Source organism: Telopea speciosissima, chromosome 3, assembly GCF_018873765.1.
Source record: "Telopea speciosissima isolate NSW1024214 ecotype Mountain lineage chromosome 3, Tspe_v1, whole genome shotgun sequence".
Lineage (NCBI taxonomy): Eukaryota > Viridiplantae > Streptophyta > Magnoliopsida > Proteales > Proteaceae > Telopea > Telopea speciosissima.
This window is the reverse complement of record NC_057918.1, coordinates 69,504,999-69,520,344: the sequence shown is the minus strand read 5'-3', so window position 1 is coordinate 69,520,344 and position 15,346 is coordinate 69,504,999. Positions and strand designations below refer to the sequence as shown.

General features: G+C 39.5%; 1 protein-coding gene across 1 annotated transcript; it reads right to left on the bottom strand.

The window, feature by feature from the left end:
* Window positions 1-1,965: 1,965 nt before the first annotated feature.
* Window positions 1,966-8,810, bottom strand: LOC122654246 (ankyrin repeat domain-containing protein 13C-A-like). Its single transcript, XM_043848245.1, has 2 exons — window positions 7,065-8,810; window positions 1,966-2,441 (listed from the first exon to the last, which is right to left on the bottom strand). Exons 1-2 carry the CDS (start codon window positions 8,682-8,684, stop codon window positions 2,097-2,099), a joined length of 1,965 nt encoding a protein of 654 aa, XP_043704180.1. The 5' UTR covers window positions 8,685-8,810; the 3' UTR covers window positions 1,966-2,096.
* Window positions 8,811-15,346: the final 6,536 nt, after the last annotated feature.

The window sequence follows — 15,346 nt, the reverse complement described above, 5'->3', positions numbered from 1 at the left end:
TCTCATGTTATACCCTTGGGCCTCTATTTTTTATTCAGCAATAGATCTTTTTATTTATCTTTTCTGGTTAAATGAAATATTAATAGCATTTATTAAGTTCTAACAATTACTTTCCATGACTAAGAATTAAAAAATAAAAAAAAAAACAAAACAAAATTTGGTCAAGTTGCATTATATCCTTTTTTTTATAACCTTTTTTTTTTGGTAAACTATAAGTTGCATTATCAATGCTATGGTCAAAGGCACTGAATTCAGTAAGGAAACCTCACCTGACTCAGTTTTGTATTTGGAGAAACATGTATTTATTATATGGGAAAGAGAATGCTTTCTGGGCACGTGTGGTGCACTGCCCCTACGCCCAGACACAGGGCGGGTGAAATGACCACCATGCCTCTGGGAAATTCAGCCTTTCCTTAGGGATGCGTTGGTCATTTTGCCTGCCCCTATGTCTGGACACAGGACAACACACTGCACGCACCCAGGTAGCATTCTTTCTCCCTTATCATTGGATTTTTGTCAAAATTACACTAAATTTTTATTTTTGTTTTATTTTTATTTAATAAGTTTTACATTATTTATTGTTTTATGTTATAAATTTGACTAATGAAAGACTAAAATTGCAAAAGTACTATTGTCTGTCCTTCATTGTAGCTCCTAAAAATGAGCATTACATTTTACTTGTATTGTTAATCTAGGATGTACAATTTCTCATATTATTATTATTTAGAAAATGATTTAAAATAAATTAGAAAGTAGCACCAAAATTTTGTGGAATGTCCAAATTTTAAAACCGAAATTCTTGGATTAGAAAGATTTGACCCCAAAATCAAAATCCAAGAATTTTAATCCATTTGAGAACTAGACTTCCTTCCACAAAATGTATTATGATCCTAATGTAGATTCTCTATTTAATCAATCTTCGTTGGGAAAACTCTAAAAAAAACTGGTTTTTAGTTTGGGTCCATGTCATTTGTTGTGAACCTTATCCTATAACATCTCTATCTTCTAGGAAGAGAATTGGGATCAAACAAATTTATTATTATTAAAAATCTCAAGCCCTTTCCTTGAGATTTTTTACCACTTGGGTGGATGATTGGCAGTCTATTTGTCGGAAGGGTGGGGGTGTCCTAGATTTGCTACGCATCAAATTGAGTAGTCTAACTCAACTATATAGCTTCAACTTTATCATACCATATTTCACTGTTTTTTTTCTTCCAGGTCGAGGATGATACCGGCCATCTATTACAAATTTTTTGATCCAAACACAATCCCAGAAACAATTAGCATTAGATCTGATGAACCTATCAATATGCTGTTGCAATACCTCATGGGTGAATGGCCAGTATGGAAGATTCTAACCACGCGCGACGTAAACAGCGGTCAAATTGTGATTCCCAGGAGCCAAACTGATGAACACATCATTTCTCTACTACTTCCTGAGGAGCAAGAAGTGATTAACAACTATCAAGAACTAGAGATTACAGTGAGAGATATGGATACTCTCACTGAACACCGAATGTTTTTGCTGAAGAATGGATACTCTTTCATACTCCTACATGGGTGGCAACCACACATCGTCAGGAGGAGAGTGCTGGAAGCAGATGAGAAAGTAGGCTTCTGTTGGGACACCAGGCTTCGTCTGTTGCGTTTTTCAGCGATGAGTCGCTATTCTAATTGACAACTTCAAGATTGAGATTTATCCTTGCATTAGTAGTCTAATGTGGATAAAACCTGCTTCCAACTGCGTAATGCTACAAACAAGCCCGAATTCGGACAAAGAAGAAAAGATCAGAGTTTTGTGATAACAGAGGAAATGATGTATCAATGACTCCAAACAAATGTATCTTATTTGTTACAAGTATGTTATGAACCTCCAACAATCTTCTTCTCCTTGGCTTTCTCTTCCTTCCCGGATTTACCTGTTGAGAATAATTTTGTTTGATCCTCATAGTGCAGAATCACAGTAAGTGGGATTTGTAAGACAATATTTTCTTTCAAATTTCTGGCAATCCCTGTGTGCAGCTCCCAGCAGGAGAGTGCAAGCCAAATACTCATTCGTTAGTGGATCTCATTCCCATCAATTTATGAAAAATACTTCATTGGTTTTGACTTCTTTCCTTCTTGGACTTGCCCTTCTCTTGCATCTTCTTTTTCTTTGCTTCAACCGTTAACCATGTATAATCTGCCGGTATTACAAATGGGTCTTGAATATCTTCTACACGATTGGTGAGACCTGAATTCGTTGAAGAGCCCTGTTGGTGATAAGGAGTTTTTATCCAGCGAAACCATGATGAACTTGAGGACTGCATCACTTCAGGAATTTCTTGGCCTGAAGTGAAAGGGCTCGAAGGAGGGGTGGAGAACTCATCCAGTGGCTTTAACTCTTCAAATTTTGTGAAAGTAACCAATACTCTGATGGTAGGAACCACTGGAATAGCTACCTGGACATGAACTAAGATTATCTCAGCAAAAATGTGCTAAGAAAAATTATAGAGCAATTTTTCAAAAGGTCTGTCAAGCTTACAGCTTGAGGCCAATTCACAATGCCTGTATGATGCATGAACAACTCTAGCATTTATTTAAAAAAAAACACTTTGTGTTCACCTTTAAGGCACAAGCATCACTTAGGCAAGCAGCATACCACATCTCATTCCATGGAGTAAAACACACTGTCTTTGTATATATCTACATATAATTAACCACAAACAACATCAATGTAATGTATTTCATAGCTATCATCATCATCTGTGAGTATGTATAATATATTATGGCTGCGTTTGGTATGCATTCTTAGAACATGTTATGGTACTAGAATGCATTCTGGAGCACAGAACACGGTGTAGAATATATTCTAGTTCTAGTATCTTGGAATGTTCTCCAGAACGGACCTTGTTCTGGAACCCAATAAAAACCCATTCCGCATTCTCATTCTTGATGGCAATCATGTCCTTGATGCTAGCAGTAGCAATCTTCCTGGACCACAGCTAAACGCTGCAGAGGAGAAACAGAAGGAAAACCAAAATCTCTTTTGCATCACTGGATTCCTGAACAAGGATTGAAAATCGTCGATGTTGTGTCTCTCTGTTATTTGTCACCCTAGCAGATCACAAGGATCAATGAATCAGATTCTACTCGGAGTCATGTTTGTCATATTTTTTAACATGGAAATTGCAAAGTTGTCCGATTTCATTCTTTCCAGCTGATTTCGGTTTGATTAACTGATCCTACAAGGAACAGTCTTAAGATATGGATTCTTGGCCTTAGTTATCTTCCTTGCTGGGTTTCCAACTTCTATTGGCTTGAGATTGGAAGGCAAACGGGGAACTACATGTCCTTATGTTGTTCGGTGATTATTTCCGACTAAAGAGATTTCTTTTCTGTTACCAGGCCTTGATCCTGCTTTCCTTCATCATTTGCGGTTCACTTTTCTCAGTTCACTATTCGTCGTTCCCTGCCGGCCATAGGGTCTGCATCTTGGGAGGAAGAAGACTGGGTGATGCATTCCACTAACCTGTTAAGATAGATTTAGGAAACTAACCCAGAACAGTGACCCATATTTAGAGAACAATAGGCCAGAAATGGAGAAGATAAGTAACTTAAGAACCAACCAACCGATGAGGCTGAAAAACTGGTTGAAGGTTGAAGGCTGGCCTATACCTGCTGTACTTTGGGCTAAAATATCATAGGAAACTAATGGTTAGATGGAGAGTAAAGAAAGTGGACAGAAAATAGTAACTTTTCAAAACAACAATAACTTCCAAGTTCCTTATCTCATGAGCCTGCAATACTGGACAACTGTAGACCCAATAGGGGGTGATTTATCAAAAATTGGGCTTTTGATTCAACAGTCGGAGTGGCTGGAATCTTTGATGGAAGTCTGGGATCAAAGAGGGAATAAATTGCTATTGCAAGGACTGAAACTGAGAAAAATAAAACTAGCAGAATATCGAATGAGTAATTACTGAACTAAACCAATGAGAACGGAAATAATAAGGATGGAATCAACCCCACAAAGTTTGAGTTTCAGATTACCTAGGATATCACCCACGCAAACACTATATAAGCTGCTGAAACTGAGGTAAAAATGGAGAGAAGAAAGAGGGAAGAAGGTATATGACCTTGCTTCACCACCAAGGCCTCGAGAGGCTTCACCCCCTTGGGTTTACTAATGAATCATCACAGTAGCATGCATCTCACAACAAGAAATCAATATAGGAATGCCAACACCGTGGAGCTTGTATTTATAATATATCAATGCTTGCTACAAAAAATAATGGTTCTCCCTGTATAGAAGAGTACTTGACTTCCAAGTAATTCAAAAATAGTAAACCCTTCTAGATAGGAGATCTAATGACTACTACATAAAAAGGAATAACTATTCACCAACCGCTAAGTAGCTATTGCAAAACAGAAACTAAAGTAGTAGTAATCTCTAATTGAATATTCCAGAAACTTGTCTTCATACCAGGGCCCACATATGACTTCTAGAACAAGAACCAAAACTGAAGACCACTATAGGGTCTGGTCCTTGAGTCGTGGGATCACTGTTAGACTTGGTTCTTCTTTTTGGATTGAACTGATCATTGGGAATTGTGCAACGATGATGATTTTGTTTACAAGAGGAAGAAAGGCCAGTAATGAGGTTTAAAGACACCTTAAACAGGTTTCAAAAAACCAGCAACACAACAGGATCGCAGGTCCTTGTAGGATCCAGATTTCAAGAGAAATCTGGTAACAACCGATCAGAGGATCTGATCTGCAAGAAACTCAGGTCAAAGGTGGGATATTGATAGAAGAACAGTGTTCGCTATTGTTTCACCTAAAAGCTCGAACTTGGTTTTAATCAGATTTCTCTTGAAATCTGGATCCTACCTGGACCTGTGATCTTGTTATGTTGCTGGTTTTCTGAAACCTCTTTAAGCCTTAAGGTGACTTTAAACCTCATTAAAAAGGATCACCCAAAAATCTCTGTAGTATCATGTGATGTAGAATATATGGCCTCCTGCTGGGACACTGCCATGACAAGCTAAAACTTTCAACATGCTATATCTGAGTTGTAGGTATCAGTAACTTCTCCCTCATGTGGTCTCATGTGCAACTCCAAATGGGAATCATTGGATAAACTCAGAATAATAAACTATAAATACTATAAAAAGCAGGTGCAAGTTTTTGAAGCTCTGAGATCCATTTGTATACAATACTTTACCAATGTGCTATTTGTCTCTTGTGAGTTTGTACAATGCACCTTAGAAACCAAGAAGCAAATCTGTGGGGTTTGTACAAAAAGCCATTCTATGGGCATCAGTGACAAGGTAACCCGGGAGGTCAGAGACAGTTACAATAATGTTGCTTCCTTCACCTTGTTCAGAATTTGATGGATTCAACTAGGAATCAGAACCTTCAAGTATTTGGGTCTTAACTCTTAAGGGATAGCATGGAAGCAACTATCCTAGTTTATGTCGGACCTGTGAATATTATCCTTGCCAACCCTGGACCAGTGAGTATTATCCTCTGCATACTCTGGACAAAGTATTAAACTGTATGAAAGCTGAGGTTTTAGCCGCCCTCAAGGTCCTAGGAAATCTCAGACTCTTAATTGGGAGAGACTGGTGATGAAGGACAAGTCCATTATAGTGTTTGGTTGTCTTAATTGCAAGATATCCTGAGATTACCTATAGATGGGTAAAACTCTTTTCCATTGAAGATGTTCTTTTGTTGTCATAAAATAGTTTGACCAAATTCATCTACATCTGTTCTACTTCCAGCTAAAACCAGGCATGCTGAAATGTAGACAAACATGAAATATTCTGTGATGCCATAGAATGGTTCCTTTCAGACCAAAAAAAAAGAGATCCACAAACAATAAAAGCCCAAATGAAATCAGGCAAACCAATACTCTAAATGTTGTGCTCACTCAAGCCAATAAATTTCTTCTTTTACCTAAAAATTTTAGATTTTCCATGTGTTTTGACAAACAGTTTCTAACACTCACTATAAACCCAGTACCTTAAAGTGTACAGGAAACTCTCTGAACATCAAATCTGGCAAAGCTCTTACATAAAACCATATAATCCTCCAATTTCAACTCACAGTTTCCGTCACCCAAACTCAATCCAAACAAGATATGCATAAACATAAAGAGACATTGAAATATCAGTACTTGGATTTCTCTAGGACTAACAGCACACCTATCTACAACAGCTCATATTTAGGCTATGCTTGTTTGGCAGGGAAAGGGAAGGAAAGAGAAGAAAAAAAAAAAAACTTGAAATTTTCTTATAGGAGGTTTGGTTGGCATGGAAAGATAATTTTTAGAGAGTAAAATTTTCCTGCATTGGAAGTGCACAAACTCAATGGTTTTGGAGAGAAAATTGAAAGGGGTGAGAAAAAGAAAACTTTGAGAATCCCAAGACTTTCAAATTTTAAAATAATAATTTTTTTTCTTTATTTACCAAACAAACAGCTAGACTGTAGAATATTCTTTTTTCCTTTGCTTTTCTTTCATGTCAAACAAACATAGCTAAGTCTTTAACTATATGGATCAACATTAGCATTTGGAGAAATATTTGACCAAAATCATTTTGTTGAGAAGTTTCTAATCCATAGATATTGGATATGACAACAGCAAAGCTTACGCATTTCAATTTGACCAAAGCTTTGTTAAAACATCCTGAAATCAAGTACATGCAAAGAAAGATAATTTAGACAACTGAATTGATCTTATTCATTGAACCCTCTGTCAAGCCTGCCCCATATAATTAAGCAAATATATGTATCTCCCACTACCATAGGAAGTTAAGCAGATACATTAAGACTTTAGTTTAGATTAAAATAAAAGATACTACATGATGGTTTAGAGGCTTTAGCAATTCTACAGGAGTATTGATAGAACATAATAATAATTTCTGGAAGAAAAGCATCTGAAGAACTTGTGGTTTGAAAAATGGATCCTTGTAAACAATATAAATGAAATATGCAGCCAAGACAAGATTAAGCAATAGAAGGCCTGCAGCAAAACAAGATACCACTAAACTATGTCAAGAGTAGGTTAAGAATGTCAGCACCTTAACCGGAAAGGCTCCTGGTGGAAGCTTTGTTGTCAGCAGTTCTCTTAAACGACGAATGGCCTTGACCTTGTTTGCAAGAATGTCAAGCAAAGGCAGGAGTTCTTCAGTTCGGAGAGGGAAATTGGAAGAAAGCCAGAGAGTAGGACTCAATCCTTTCTTGTACTCACTTTCACGGTTGCTACCCTTCCGTCGTTGTCCACTCTCAGAACTCACAGAAGACTTCTTCATATCCCTTCCTTTCCCGAGTTCATCCCCCCCAACAGAAATCTCCACAGAGTGTCTTCCTTGTCTACTCTGCAATCTAGATGGGGAATCACCAAGCAGATCACTTACCTTCTCATCAACACAAAGGGAACTTCCTGGTGGATCCATTTTCTTTGGTTCATCATGTTTTGAATCCCGCATTCTCCAGCCACCAAACCACCCTTTCTTTTCCTGCTTAGTATCAACACCATTGCTACAACTATGCAAATCTTCAATTGGGATATCCCGTGGCTCAAAACAGCTATTTCGATGAGCAATGATCCCATCGGTAAGGCTATGCTCAGTTGCTAACTCTGATGAGTCCATTTTAAGTACATTTGCCAATAGCCTTCTTTCTTCCTCTGTCAGTATGCCATCATACTCTTCGCTGTCAGTATCATTCTCATTGCAAGATGAAAACTCATCATCTGTCAAAGCACCAGGGACCGGCCTGGACTTTATACTCACCACCACATTGTCCATATCGTACACCTTGGCCTTCCATGGACCAACCATTTCTATCTTTTCCTGCCTTCTCCATGTTGACTGTGGTAGCAACACCGCCTGAGTCACATCAATCCCAGGCCTGAAGATGTTAGTTTGAGACATTGCAGCAACTTCCTGCTTGACCTCAGCTTCAGAGGGTTGAGAACTAGCAGCGTCCAGAGTATTCATAACTTCTTTATTTTTGTGTGAAACCATGCATAGGGTCCCAGGAGAGACCTTCCCATCCTCAGAGCCGTCTCCAAGGAACAGAATACTCTGATCTGACCGCTGAATCTTGAAACCATCAAAGCCAGCCAAAGTCATATCCGCCCTCAAATTTGCACCCCTTTTCCAAATCTTGTAAGTATCAGAAGGCGCAATCCTCGATATGAAGGGGATCACAGAGCTCTCGAAATTGAATGTTATCTCCATGTAGAAATCCCTCATCCTTCTCATAGTCCCTACCAGGCGAGGAAGTCTACGACACCAATTCGCCCAAGCAAATTGCTGGCTGTGCCTAACTATTATCATGGCAATGCCTTCTTCCCTATTGCAAATTGCTTCCTTGAGAGCACTCCAACCCTGTTCATTCTGCAAGCTCCAATCTGCTCCCGCAACCATCAGCATCTCAGTTGCAGTCTCATCACCAAGTTTGACAGCCAGGTGGAGAGGAGTCTCTCGGTTAGGGACATCTCGGTTGTCAACCACTGCAGAGATAGCTTCCACCTTCTCTTCCTCGGCAAGCGATGCAGCCTCAGTTCGAATCTCAACTGGGTTGCAAAGCCGCGGGAGGCCGGCAAGTATTCGCCTGAGAGCAGTATAATCCCTTGTTGCAACAGCCTTATGCACGGGGCTGTGAGCATATTTTGAAACATCAATTCCCGCCATGTCTAAAGAGATATTGAGATCAGTCTGGAATTCCGATGCATGCAATCAAACCCAGTTCACAATCATCCAAAAACTACAGAAAATTATAACTTTAAAAGAAAACTTCTTCCTCCAAATCAACAGAACGATATGCTGCCGACAACCAGAAACACCTCAAATAGGATCAAAGGCAGGCACAATTATGCAGTTGCACAAAGACCCCCAAAATTCAACAAAATAAACTAAAGACTGAAATCAAGAGTAAGAACAACCGTCAACAGAAATGAGAAATCCGTCAAGAGTCACAAACTTACACCCATAAGAATCAAGACCCAGTTCAAAATATACAGAGGAAAACTAGAGAAGAGCAAGAACCCACTACAGAAGGCACCCAAGCTGATCCGAATCGAAGGAAACGAGACGGCCAGGCCACTGGAGAGAACAGCTCTATGTATTGATAATAGAAAGAGAACAGAGATCCGTGTGATTCACTCCAGAGTCCAGAGTCCAGAGTCCAGACCAGACAAACCCAATAACATGCATACGAGAGAGATAAGGAATAATACATATCAGGGGAATCTACCAACTGATAGAAGAAATGAAAAAGTTGTAGAATCAAGAAAGGAATGCAAGAAAGACCGAGAAGCCCACCATTGAAGGAAAGGGGAATTGGGGGTGGATGCAATATTCTGCTTACGATGTCAGCAATGCATGAAAGCTTATACAACACAACTATTTTCGTCCACAAAATTCTACATGGCCGTTGCACTTGGAAGGATAATTCCAATGTACAAGTGAGGTGCCCCGTTCAATGCACTTGAGAGAATTAAAAAGACACAAAAACACGTAGATATGTTTCAAAATGATGAGCATATAAAATAAAATATATAAGTGACAAAAGATTTACATGGTTTGATAATACCGCATATATTATCAAAGTAAATACAAACTTCCATTCGGATCAAGAGAAAAATACAATCCATACAAATTTGATTTCCAGACTCAAACCCCCTCCGTAGACCCTTGTTTCATCCCCCTTCTTTACATCTTGGCTTCTCACTACTTGGATCCTTATTACTCATCATGGTAGACTCTATACATCTTTGTAGAGACTTCATTTTGTTACCCTGACAGCCTAAAAGCCCCTTTGACGATGAAGAGTATCCATCGAGGCATGGAGACTTTGTATGTATGGACTTGGAAGATTTATCATGTTTCCCAACACTTCTACAAAGCGCCATAAAAAGTGATCAAAATACCCCTCAAGAGAAAATTTGATGAAAATTTGATTATTTGTCTCAGAAACTTTCGAATATGTTTGAATAATGGATATTTTATTATACCCAAATTTGGTATGAAAATGAGCTCATATGCCCCTTTATTGAGAGAAGAATTAATTTAAGTTGAGAATGACTTACATTAGAGGCAATTCATGTCATCTAGTATTGTTCTTGATTTTCATAACAAATTAAAATGTGTGAAATAAGAAGAAAAATAACTTTTGAATCATCCAATTCGTATGTTGACTTACATTAGAGGCAATTCATGGCATCTAGTATTGTTCTTGATTTTCATAACAAATTAAAATGTGTGAAATAAGAAGAAAAATAACTTTTGAATCATCCAATTCGAACATACGAAGCTTAAGATATAGAAGTTAGAGTGTCAAATCACTAGATGACTTGTTTAATTCTCCATATTTTATCTCATTCTGGTTAGATGGGAGGGTAGTATCCATCTCAATGATTGAACGATTGGTTATAGGACTCTTAATCAGCCAACATTCTAACGAAATATGGAGATATGTTAATTGTGATGCACACTATGGTTTGACCTAAGTGGATGTAGGAGGTAAGGCCATCTCCAGTGAGAATTTTAAGTGTGAACTTTCTAAACACCTATTATTTTCAAATAAGGAAAAGGTCGGATAGCAATATTCACCAAAACAATAGCGACAACTCTATGGTTTAACGGTAGGAGTTGGTGTGTAGGTCATTCGGCTACACCTATGAGATAAGGTTCAAGAAGTTAGGCTTAACTTGTACTCTATAACGTGGCCTATTAGTCCTAGTATAGATTCAAGTTCAAAAGACATCTACGTCGACGACGCCTCCTATTTGTCCTTATGTGCTCAACATCATTTGTTGTTTGTTTGACTGCTATTTTGAATCTTGTGGGAGAATTGTTGTATTTTAAATAAGTTTTAATTAATTTAAGATTCAAAACACTTAGGGAAATTATCAACGACACCCCCTCCGATAACCTGCTAAATTAATGCCACCCACTAAGCACCAAAATATCAAATTTGGCCAAAAAACTAACGGAAAAACCCTTTTAATTGTTAATTAGTGATGTCAGCATGTTAGTATTTTTGTAAAGACATTTTTGCCCTTCTTTTCATTTTTTTTATTCCTTTTTCTTTCCTTCTTGTCCTTCTCCTTCTGCGGTTTTTTTCCGACGCACACATAACCTCACGCCGCTGCCACCACCACCTCCAACCCTCCTTCTCTCGCTCCCCTGCAACCCCACCACCACCCTCTCCAGTCTTCCCCGCCCCACCATGCTCTCAGCAATCAAAGATTTGGAGATGATTACACAGCACAGTTTAAATCAGCATCGATCATATGGGGAAAGTGGCATCAACCTCCATTCCATTCGTCTCAGATTGCTTGACCTAAGATAATGAAATCGAGAAGAACAGATTTAAAATAAATAAATAAATAAAACTTTAAAAAGCATCTAATCGCCACAACGCCACCTTTACTGGAAGGATTTAATTCTACTTTTCTTAACTGCATCCAAACACCTTGATTCTCCAACTCCCAGTGAACTACATCCACTAACCGTAGCCAAATAAGGAAAAGAAATGCACAAAAGTGACAGATCGAGAAGCCGAATAGTAAAGACTGAAGTAGAGATATCGTCTCAGGTTGCACTATTTCAGTTGATTTCGAGTTCTACCAGTTTGTACTCAACCCAAATGCATCGCAGGTAACAGGATAAAAGAAAGAGAAGAAGGGAAAATATCGCTAGAGAGAGAAAGAGGTACTAATTCGGCACAACTCAAATGTCCATTATTGCTGAATTATGGTTCCCTGGTTCTTCTTCTTTTTCTGTTTTAAGGGTTGTAAAGTGTTGGAATTTTCAAATAATAATGTGGGATTTTTTGGTTATGGAGAAAGTTTTCTTTTGGCTTATATGTGATAATGGCTTTTATCACATGTTATGTTTAGAGAAGACTCTACGGTCCACTTGCGAGGACGGTAACCGTCCGAGCACGTGTGTGAGGCACAACGTGGTGCTTTGATGGTGTACTTTGCACTTTGCATCGTCTCAATGAGGCGCCTGCCTTAATCTTTTCTGGGTCGCAGGTCTATGGATCAAATAGGTGCTTAGGATCCGACTGTTGGATCGATGACTGGTCAAAGAGGGGTGCAACCCTTGGAACAACGTTGAGCCCAGTGGTTGTGACCCATACGAACAGCCAGGTCCAAGCCCATAAATAGCCCACGAGTTCTGTCATTCAGATATAACAATTCATATAGTTTCAAGGTGATTACCATCTCTACAAAACAATAATCATGTCCAGGCCGGATTTATCTCGGGAGACAGATTTACTGTAACCCAGTGCAATAGTAAGGGTGCAAATACTATCTTAAGGACAGACCGTTCTCGTTCAACTCAGGCAGCCTCACCGTTCTCTCCTTTTTTATTTTAGATTACTTACATGAAGTTGTAGAAATCAAATTGAGGATTAAGGATAGATTTGTGAGAGATGGAGAAATCAGCAGCTATAAGGTTGTAACAAGCCAGGAGATTAAGGATTTGTAAATAGATGGAAGTAGAGGATCCACTGCTCTGTTCTAACAAGCCAGAGGAAGAAGGTGGGTGATGGTGGCGGTTGCCAAAGCTTGTTCTCCGAGCCAAGGATGGAGGTGAGTGAGTTGTTGAAGGGGAAACCCTTGAACGTATGCCAGATTTCCAGTGGCGGTGGAGGGAGGGGAGAGAGGAAGCCAGTGTGAGAGGAGGGAGGAAAGGTGCAATGGCGTGGGTCAATGCTTGCAGCGGGTGAGCACAAGGGTGGGTAGGTTGAGAGAGAGAGAGAGAGAGAGAGAGAGAGAGAGAGAGAGAGAGTAGGAGTGGCGGCGAAGGGATGGAGATATACTTGCAGATTGATTGAATGGTTGGGATGCCTTCCATTTCATCCATCGGCCTAAAAGATGCTAGTGGGTATAGAGTATTTTAGTCATTTTCATTGCACTCAATTAACCTCGTTAGTTTTGGGGGCAAAATTGATATTTTGGTGCTTAGTGGGTGGCATTAATTTAGCGGACTATCAGAGGGGGTGTCGCTGATAATTTCCCAAACACTTATGATTTTGTTTTTGGTTTCCAATCCCATATGGCGTGTGCATGTTTTACTCTCACATGTACTTTTTTTTGCTCTTCCGGTCGACCAGCTTGGATTGTTGGTCGACGGGCATGTACCAGTCGATGTTTCCTGAGAGCAAATTTTGTCGGGTGGTGTGAATGTTTATGCTCATTGAATTTTATTGGTCGACAGGCTTTCCTGTACAGCCAATTGGCTACAACCAAGATGTACAGTTTAATGATGGGAGTCACCTCCCTTGGGGTGTTTTGGATAGGTATGTCCAAGGGACACCTTCCCTCTAAGTAGAGGGCAAATTTGGTTATTGGGGATATCTTATGAACACCTCCATTTCTCTCTTATGCTCTTACTTTTTCTCTATTCTCTCTATTTTTTTTCAAAGAGTTTTACAAGTGTTTTTTAGCACAACCCTGGGAGTTCTAACTAGGCCAGTTATTGCATGCAGCAAAATTGGAATGGTCTTATTGGAGTTGTTCATCTTGGGTATTGCTTCACTAGAACCCTTTGCATCATAGAGGGTGAATACAATCTTAAGAATAGTGGTAAATTGTACGATTCAGCCCCACCATCACTTTGGAATCTTTAATTTGGGTGTAAGTTTGGCCCTGTCGGTTCGAGCCAGCCCTGAGCCTAGAAAGGACCTGGGCTGGATTTTTCAACCTTGAGGGCGGGTTAGGGTTGAAATTTTCAGACCTTGGGTCAGGGTCGGGTTGGGCTAGGGTTGAGGCCTCGGGCTAAGCCCAGTCCACCCGACCCTGTGTCAGATTATGCTTTACTATTGTTTCCATTTTTTAATTTTTTTAGTATATAATTATCTATTAGTTTACCAAAATAGAAAAAAAAAAGGATAATTTATCTATTGAATGAAAATATTTACAATTTTAAAATTGGGCTAAATGTTTTAACCCAAAGAAAAGTCTAACAATCAATTGAGTATGAAACAAACCAATACCCAATCACATGTGTCTCATTTTTTGAATTTGAATGCATAGGATGACTTAAATGGCAAAAAAGCAGGATAAGTCAAGGCCAACCAGGTCCCAACAAATTTCAGGGTCAATCAGGGCCAACCCAGCCCAGTTGGGCTGGGCTGGGCTGGCTGGGTTGAGCCCGATAGGGTTGGGCCTTGGCTGAGTTACCTCAGCCCGACCTAGGGCCGGATTGGACTTGGGTTGAGCTAAAAGGACTCAGCGTGCCCTGTTTCACCCCTAAGTGACATACTGGAGATCAAGTTTGATTGTTCGTTGAGAGGATCCTTCACTTCCCGTATATAAGTGAACTTTTCAACTACTTTGTTTGGTATATTATAATATACTAGTTTATCAAACCATCCATTTTTCTGTTATAAGTAGGGGTGCAAGTTTGGCCCTGTTGGCCCTGGCCATCCCTGAGCCCGAATAGGGTCTGGGTTGAGATATTTGGCCCTGAGGGCGGGTCAGGGCTGGAAATTTCTGGCCCTGAGTTAGGGTCGGATCGGGTTAGGGTTGAGGCCTTAGGCTAAGCCTGGCCCGACTCGGCCCGACCCTGTTTAAGTTATACTATAAAATATATATTGATATAATATATATAGGGAGAAAGTTCTCTATCCGGGTGTGTGACCTACGCCAGCACTCCCATGAGTCTATCTCTTTCCTTCCCATATGAAATGACACCTCTACCCCCTTGTTTTGAGGAGGAGAGAGATAGAGACATGGGAGTGCTTGTGTAGGCCACACTCCCGGACAAAAAACTACTTCCCATATATATATTACAGACTTTAAACGTCACCCTCATTTTGTTATATTATTATTATATATAAAGATAATAAGTGATATAATACATTTTATTATAGTGTTGTTTTACGTAAAATTGATAATTTTCTCCCTGACCCATTTCAGCCCATGCATTTCCTTCCCCCTCCCCATGATTAGGGCCAATCAGGGTCAGCCCGGCCCGACCCTAAGGGCGAGTCAGGATTGGATTTTTAAGGCCCTAAGTCAGGATCGAGTCGGGCCTAGGCCCAACTAAGGGGACTTAGGGTTGGGCTAGGGTTCTATAAAGCCTGGCCCAACCCGACCCTGTTGCAGCCCTAGTTATAAGTTTACTACATTATTGTCTTCATCTAATTAATTAGACTGATCATAAGAATCCAATGACAAAAGACACTTTGACAATAACTATAAAGTGTTTAAGGCCCCAAATGATAAAAGAAAAAAATTATTGTTAAAAAAAAAAAAACAAAGCCATTTAAACATTTAGAATTCCATAAAACTAAATGTTATACGAGCCCAGAGCTTCACTCCCATTGTATTTGA

What these genes read in the sequence shown, in the direction of transcription:
- LOC122654246 (XM_043848245.1), bottom strand. Translation starts at nt 8,684, where the DNA reads ATGGCGGGAATTGATGTTTCAAAATATGCTCACAGCCCCGTGCATAAG. An exon ending in CAGGAGCCTTTCCGGTTAAG is followed by an intron (nt 2,442 to 7,064) that starts GTGCTGACATTC and finishes GTTCATGTCCAG; the next exon opens with GTAGCTATTCCAGTGGTTCC.